This window comes from Mesocricetus auratus, unplaced genomic scaffold (genome assembly GCF_017639785.1).
Source record: "Mesocricetus auratus isolate SY011 unplaced genomic scaffold, BCM_Maur_2.0 Super-Scaffold_100676, whole genome shotgun sequence".
Lineage (NCBI taxonomy): Eukaryota > Metazoa > Chordata > Mammalia > Rodentia > Cricetidae > Mesocricetus > Mesocricetus auratus.
This window is the reverse complement of record NW_024429266.1, coordinates 50829391-50837398: the sequence shown is the minus strand read 5'-3', so window position 1 is coordinate 50837398 and position 8008 is coordinate 50829391. Positions and strand designations below refer to the sequence as shown.

Sequence of the window (8008 nt, the reverse complement as noted above, 5' to 3'; positions counted from 1 at the left end):
CCAGCAACCTTCCTTGCACTGATGAGAAAACACTGAGAGAGCAAAGCTAGGGAAAACCCAATGTTACTCCTGTGGCCCAACTGCAGCTTTTATTTAACAGGACAGCTATCCCTTTCTCCTTCAACATATGCATGTGGTCATGCAGCAAAAAGGAAGGAAAACCATGTCATCTTATGGATACTCTTTTGAATATATGTACTTAATGCTAAATAGGTGTTCAAAAATTTGCAACAGAATTCTAGATTAGGTCTTTATTTTCAAAATCAGAAGTTCAATTTGATAGAACAGAAGTAAAGTTGTTGTCAAACATAAAAGTAGGAGTTGAATTGCTTCTTTTTAGATGGATCTTTCACGTTGACTTGGCCATATGGACACTGAAAAGGAAAGGCAACAAATTATTATCAATTTAACAGTCACTGTCAGAACATACATTTCTCATAGTGGGAAAAGGGGGGCTGTTAACTATGTTTTAGATCATTTGATCTATCATTTCTTAGGTATGACACAATGCAACTTTGGGTAAATAGGCCTAATTAGGACTCAAGAACCATTTCCTAAGTGTATTTCCTTCCAATCTCAAAAATTTTTATATCAAACACCCATTCTTAAAAAAAATCCATGGGTCCTACATTTATGAACAGCTCTTATGCATTTGATTAGGAATAGTTCATGACACAGGTAGGAATATCCAAAAGAGTGAAGAGTGACTCTTAAAATACTGTCTACAGTTCATATGTGTATTTGGTGTCTAATCTTAAATTAGAAAGGGGGCTAGCGAAAGGAGATAACAACTTCTTGCAGGAAAAACATACAACGTGTTCAGTAAACAGTTGTTATCTGTTCATAATCTTAATCAAATAACAATATAGCTGATTTCTTCTTTGCTCAGACTACAGGAAGAAATAGTTCATTCACTTTGACCATTAAACATGGGCATATATCTCCAGAAATAAGCATACTCAGACCCACAGCACTAACTTTGGGGTAATGTACCTTCACAGTTCCTTTAAACACCAGCTAAAAGAAAGCAGAGAAAGAAGTTGGGGGGCAGAGGAGAGAGACAGGCAGAGAGACAGAGACAGAGAGACAGAGACAGAGAGAGAGAGACACAGACAGAGACAGAGAGAGAGACAAAGAGACAGAGAGACAGAGAGAGACAGAGACAGAGAGAGAGAGACAAAGAGACAGAGAGAGAGACAGAGACAGAGAGACAGAGACAGAGAGAGAGAGAGAGAGAGAGATTTTAAACCACAGGAAATAAGAGCAGCAGCAGCAGCAGCACTGGTGATCTGCCCAGGGAAAGGGGACCGTGAAGCAGGGAGTGGAATGCAAAAAGAGGAAGTCTTATGATTTGATGGAGATTCATGTCTCAATGATGGGCAATTTTCTGTTTCTTAAGATTGCAGTATTTCTAGGATTGGGTCAGCAACATTTTTGTTGGTTTCTCTTCCTGCTCTCTGTGCTTGCCTAGTGAATAAAACTTCTTTCATACTTCATGAAAGCTTTCCTCCCAATAAAAAGCTCTCCTGAATTTCAAGTCATAGCATTTGGAGGAGCTGATGCTCACAGCAAAACGTACAACATTCCATTAACTTTAAAGGTCCTGTGTTGGTACTAACAACTTCATTGTCCTTTGCTGAAACAGCTTGTGAAAAGCATACTCTAGGTCTATTTAGCTTTTTTATTTGACTTGTTGTTTAAATAATAGGTATTTATGAAGTTACAGAAGCTCAGCAAACTGCTGGGGTAATTCGAGAATTGTTACTCACGTGTCTGCAGGCAGAACCACAGCAGGCACCTCTCTGCAAGTGGGCTAGTCTGGTGAACACCACATAGCCGGTAGCTGGGTCCACATAGCTTAACTGGCCAGCCTGAAGAGTTATAAAACAACGTATTAATCTTTGCTGATGTTCATCATATCTAATAATGTTTTTAGTTGAAAACTACTGTAAAAATAAAAAAGAATAATAATACATTTCTTTCCCAGTAATTGTAGTGGCATTTGCAATTAAGGAGCAAAGGCATTTCAACATTATATACAATCTAACTGTATGTGATTAAAGGAAACACCATACAGTTTGAGTAAGATGAGAAGTTGATGGAAAAACAAGAAGTCCTCTGTATGCAATAACTATGTACTAGCCACCACTCTGATAGTTTTCATTCTGCATCTAGGCAACGGGTGATTTAGATGATTTTAAGAACTTAAGAGGCTGAAAATGAACTTCACTCAGAAGTTGCAGTTACAATTTCAGTACTTACAATATGTGAATAATGATTGAAATTCACAGAAAAGGTGCTAATCAAAGCCAAACAGCCCTTGCAGGAAAGCATTACCTTTGCTATTATTGAACACTTTCCATGCCTTCATGATGTGTTACTCCACTCCATGGTCCACACTATTTCCCTTTCCTCCCCAGCTCCCAGCATTGTCAGTTCTAGTATTAACTAAAAAAGTATTGTTTTGCCACATTAACACTCACTGGTTTAACAAATGAGCAAAAGCAACTTCCAGTATATGACTTCAAATGTCAGGGAAGCATTTTCCATCTAGGTACAAGTATTACTTTAATGATGCCTCCAGATTTTATATAGAGGGGCCATCCCTATGAGCTCATATGTAACACTTTCAACTTTAGTAACTCAGTGTATCACTCTTGCATATAGAGTTTCATTAAATATGCATGAAGGCAGCAGGCTTTCAAACATACATTTTTATTTTTCTTTTCTATTTTTGTTCTTTTTTGGGGGGGGTTATGAGACAGGGTTTTCTGTATTGTTTTGGAGGCTGTCGGGTCCAGCCCGACCTCGAACTCACAGAGATCTCTTCTCTATTTTTGAGACAGGGTCTCACTATATTGCTTTGCATGGCCTGGAACTCACTATGTAGTCCAGGCTGGCCTCAACGTGTTGGATGAAAGGTGTGCTGCAATACGACCAGCTATAGCATACATCTTTTTAATTAGTCATGAACAACTTCAGCTGCTCAGTGTCATATTTAATGGCATCACTCATTATGGCTCACATTTAGACCAACTTATTTTGGTCCAAGTCTACGTTTACTCTAAGGCATTTCCGCACAGATAGACCATGGCACTAAGAATCCAGTAAATTTCAGTGATGCTCTCAGGGGCTTCCCAATCTTGGGGTCACATGACACCAGGTACACTCAACACTACTGTAGAATGACCCACCACCAGGACCTCACTTCTTTTTCTTTTCTCTTCTCCATCTCCACAAGGCTTGTGTTTGAAGTTCTGGAAGGCAAATAAACAAAACACTGCAAAGTCTTCCGTGGCCTTCCCTTTTCTTAGCTTCTGTGTGTTTTCTGGGGTCAATTATCTGGCAAGCCAACAGGCCGCTTTCACACACGTGCTCTCCTGCTCTTCATACGGATACAGTGCACCTCTGAGTTTGCTGACTGCCTACATTAGATGAGCCTCAGATAATGCTGGCAACAAAGAGGAGGCAAGTGTGCCTCAGTTCCACTGGAGAGCAAGCTCGCCATGGAAAGCAAGATGGCCAGTGGCGATGCCATCATGCAGCAGAAAGCTAAGAAGGATCTCTGCCTGGAGGCAGGGAAAAGCACTGTTGTTTGGGAGCTCTTAATTTGTCGAAAAGAGTAATATCAAGGTTGTTTTTGGGGTTTACTTATGGTCTCCTGGACATGATGAAAAAGTTGTGGGTTCCCCAGTGAAAGGAAGTTCCTTTCTCTCCCGGTGTTGACTGAACCATCTTTTTACTCGCCACTGTTGTTTGCTCTGAAATGATGAGACTTCTGACTTTTATCCACCATACTCACATGGTGACTGGTGGGAACAAAGTGTATGGGTTATATCTAAAATAAGAGCATAAGCAAACATCAAGTGCTGCTAATAATCTCTTGATAAATCTTTATTGACTTTCAACACCTGAAAGGGTCAGTGGGTTCTCAGGGCCTACTATTGTCAAGGGAAGGATGTCAACCTTAGGAAACGTTCAAGGATTTCCTCTCTACCTCTGTAGTTCAAGTCAACTCAAGTAACACTCAGTGGTCTTATCAAGTACTAGCCACGACGAGAGCTTAATAAACAGGTTTATTACAAATCGCTTTTATAGCATCATAGGACTTAAAAATATAAATTATGCTATCTTCAAACTCTTCTGCAGGCAGAATAAGGTTGGATATTAGTGGTGACAAGCAATTGTCAAATCCACAAACCAGAAGAAAAGGTTATTCAAGAATGTCTGGGGGAAAATGCAAACTTGCCCGGCAGCAATTTCCTCTGCTCACTTAGGGACTGGAGGCAAAGGATGAGAGGGCAAAGATGGAAAGCGTCTGTCTTATGCTTTCATGATTAAAGTCACTGGATGGCAGGCTGCTCAAGATATCGTGCACAGGCAACATGTCTGTACAACACACTTTGCCCCCTAACTGCTCAGGCCTTCCATCTTCCGTTCCTTAACACCCATGCCCCTTTCCCTACCCAACACACTCATACACTGGAGGGCGCGCGCGCGCACACACCCCGAGACAAGCCTTTAGGTGGTGCACTGATCAGAAACTGGGTCCCGCTCTGAGGGCAGACCCCACTGTCCGGGACGCAAGAGGGCGGTCAGATTTCTCGCAGGATCCTCCCAGCAATTGCACGAAGCCGACCCGCCCCGGGCTGGAGGCTCAAGACCTACAATTCCTGCACCTCCGCCCGGGGCCGCCCCTTGGTCTCGGGGCCGAGCACGCGCAGGCGCAGAGGCCGCGGGGCGGGTTGGAGAGAGCCTCACCGCGCAGGCGGCCCGGTGCAGCTCGGCGATGTGCTGCTCGGCCGCGGTTAACTCTTGGCTCGCCGGATGCCTCGGCTCTCCTTCGGGCGTCCTCCGCGAGTCTGGAGCGGAGCCGCCGCAGGCCCCTTCGGAATCGGAGTGGAGGGTTGAGCTCAGCGGCTGTCGGAAGCCTTCAGCCCAAGATGGTGACCTCCCTAGGGCCGCTCGGGCCAGCGCCGGTATCCCGCAGGCCGCCATGACGCCTCCACGGCGGGGGGCGAGGCCGGGAGGCGGGAAGGGGCGGAGTGAAGCGAGGGGCGGGGCGGAGGGGGGAGCCGAGCACAGGTCGGTGACCACAAGGCTGTCCTTCGGTCTCCAGTTTCCTCCCCTTGGCCTCTAGGCAGAGAAAAGCTTGTAGCCTGAAGACTGGAAGAAGGTCTCCCGTTCTATGCTCTTAAATTCTCTACTATTTTTCTTCTGAGATAAAGGGCGAGCATTTTAATTTCCCATCACACTAGGTCATAGTCAGTATTATCATAATTGTTAAAAAAAAAAAAGAAAGAAAGTGAGCCTTGTTGCTGAGCACCTTCAGCCCATATAGAAAAGGCTGCATGCACGTTCGCTGGCCATGCGCCGAGGGAATAAAGTTCGAAGCACAAACTTGGCGACTTGGTTATTTGGCTCACTCTAGAATGAAAGTCAAGAAAAAGTCTCACACGAAGAAAAAGGTGCTTTTTTCATGTCGCGAAGATTTCGCAAAAGTAAACCTAAAATCCTATCTGCAAGACAGTTACACCCATACTCCTACAAAGTTAGCTTGAGGAAATTAGCACGAGCCCAGGAAATAATTTCATGTGTTAATTAAATTAACACCACCCCCAGTCCTGGACTTTGCAGCTTGAGTTTCAAGAGAAGGCGTGTTGAATAGTTCTGTTAGTGATCTTCGGTATAGAGACTCAAGACAAGAGTTGATCCCTGACAGCCGAAGTAGGTTAGTTGAGCTGAAGAAAGGTGTCTAAGACATCACAGACCTTGCATGCCAACTCCTCTTTGCAGTACCACCATTTACTGTATAACCCTGAAATCACAATTTGATGCTGTTAATCACAGATCGAAACAACTCTTGGTACATTTTAAATCTCAGTGACTTAATACACTGGAGTCCTGTGTCCAAATTTTTCCTTTATATCAAAGGAATATATTTAAAATTGGAGACTGCTCACTGTTCTAAGAGACCCTAAAGAAATTTAAAAGAAAGGGCCCAAAGCTAAACTCACCTGAAATGAATATCATTAAACATGAGAATTTACTTGTAAGTCCAATTTCATCCCCAACCAACACCTCAAAATTAAATTTGTCCGTTTAGATTTATTGCACTGCTATTTTAAATTGACGATCGAGATGTCGATATGATTGATATCAACTCAAAGAATGGGGACCACATTTTACAGAAATGACTTTGACAAGACCAGGTTGAAATGGAAACTGCAAAGAGCCATCCTGTCTAGGAAGAGTAACTATTACATATACCTTCTAGTCAGAACAGAGAGGTGACTAGAAAATGACTGAGGGAGAAAGAGCTTTGTAGTAACATAATAGCTCTTCATGGTGTCCGTGAAGTTTACACAAATTTACATATTGGTAGATAGTATAGAACTATACACACAGTATCCCAATATCACATATCTGGTTTTATATTGTAGTGCTTATAGGATGTAAGCTTTGGATGAAACTTGGTGGATGATATATATATATATATATATATATATATATATATATGTTTATAACATCTCTAATATATTTCCAACTCACGAATCTAAAATTATTTAAAATTTACAACAGCAATAAATTAGATAAATAGTGGTTTCTGGATTACTGAATATATAGAACTTTTTTATCTCCTTTATTCCCAATTTTAACAGTCACCTTGATGCAGGTATGGTGGTGTGTATAGTCCTAGAGCTCAGGAGAGGGTGGCATGAGGACTATGAGGTTTGAACAACCTGGGCTGTTTTCTTTTGGTTTGGCTCCTTTTTTTTTTAAACCTCATTAGTCTTTAGCCTGTTTGTTTTGATTTTCATTTTTATGGTGTTACCTTGTTTCTTGTGTTTTTGTTTTGAGAGAGAGGGGGTCATAAAGTTGGATGTGTATCGAGGAAGCTGGGAGGACCTGGGAGAGGGAAGCATGGTCAAAATATACTGTATGAAAAAAATTTAAATCCTTGCTTCACAAAAGGAGCACCAGAGTATAGAAAGTGGGGCAGTTTATTTTACAGCTTTGGAAAGTCTGACGTCAGCTGAGAAGCCAAGAGTGCTGTTGAGTGCAGAGGACAGCTTTCAACCCTAATGAAAGCAAGCCCCCTCCTTTCTCTCCTCTCTGGCTGAGGAACCGGGAGGAGCGATCGTACTGGCCATCTATGTCCTACCTGCCCTTACTTCACTCATCTTTGACTTTTTCTCAAGAAGACACCCCACATGGGCATCATCTCTACATTTTACAACCTTCTGATTGTCAAGCTTATCAGATGTGTGACCTTATAGGCAAGCTTAGCTATTAGTACTTTTGAATTCTAAACTTGTAGCATTTGTGGGTGCATTTAAATTTAGTAGAGTCTGAGTGGGTGGGGGTGTAGCTAGACTATCAGGCTTTAGTAAGGGTCTAGTATTTTCTGACTTGAGGTACCTCTGCAAAATGATCCACCAGATTTTATTTCATACAATCATCATCATGTTCATTATTGAATCAGTCTTAGGAGAATAGGTTATGCTTAACTAATCGGGGTTAATCTAAACCTGCCTGTGGGTAACCCTCCTGTCCCTGTCTGAAAGTGGACTTTATTAGCTGGACGGTGGTGGTACACTCCTTTAATCCCAGCACCCAGGAGGCAGAGGCAGGTAGATCTCTGTGAATTCAAGGCCAGCCTGGTCTACAGAGCCAGTTCCAGACAGCCAGGGCTGTTACACAGAGAAGCCATGTCTTGAAAATCCAAAAAGGAAAAAAAAAAGTGGACTTTATTAATGTTGAGGGCACCATTAACAAATGTCTATTACTGTGTGATTTCCAAAAGCAAAATAAATTCATCAGCCCACCCACTGGGTTTAATGTTTAAATTTTCACCTTGACAGTTGTCTTGGGACCCCTTCTACTGGGTTGTCCAACCTTGGTATGAGGGTATGTTCCTGGTCTTCTTTTATCTTGTTGTGCCATGTTGAGTTGATGTACCTGGGCGGCCTGCTCTTATCTGGAGGAAGGAGGGGAGGAATAGATC

General features: G+C 42.5%; 1 protein-coding gene across 1 annotated transcript; it reads right to left on the bottom strand.

The window, feature by feature from the left end:
- Nucleotides 1-236: 236 nt before the first annotated feature.
- CUNH1orf53 (chromosome unknown C1orf53 homolog) lies at nucleotides 237-5032 on the bottom strand. The gene is made up of 3 exons (XM_005073444.4): nucleotides 4762-5032; nucleotides 1770-1871; nucleotides 237-374 (listed from the first exon to the last, which is right to left on the bottom strand). Exons 1-3 carry the CDS (start codon nucleotides 4996-4998, stop codon nucleotides 303-305), a joined length of 411 nt encoding a protein of 136 aa, XP_005073501.1. The 5' UTR covers nucleotides 4999-5032; the 3' UTR covers nucleotides 237-302.
- Nucleotides 5033-8008: the final 2976 nt, after the last annotated feature.

Coding starts and splice junctions, on each gene's coding strand:
- CUNH1orf53 (XM_005073444.4), bottom strand. CDS start 4,998: ATGGCGGCCTGCGGGATACCGGCGCTGGCCCGAGCGGCCCTAGGGAGG. Junction 1,872..4,761: donor TGCACCGGGCCGCCTGCGCG/GTGAGGCTCTCT, acceptor ATAACTCTTCAG/GCTGGCCAGTTAAGCTATGT. Junction 375..1,769: donor GTGGTTCTGCCTGCAGACAC/GTGAGTAACAAT, acceptor TTTCCTTTTCAG/TGTCCATATGGCCAAGTCAA.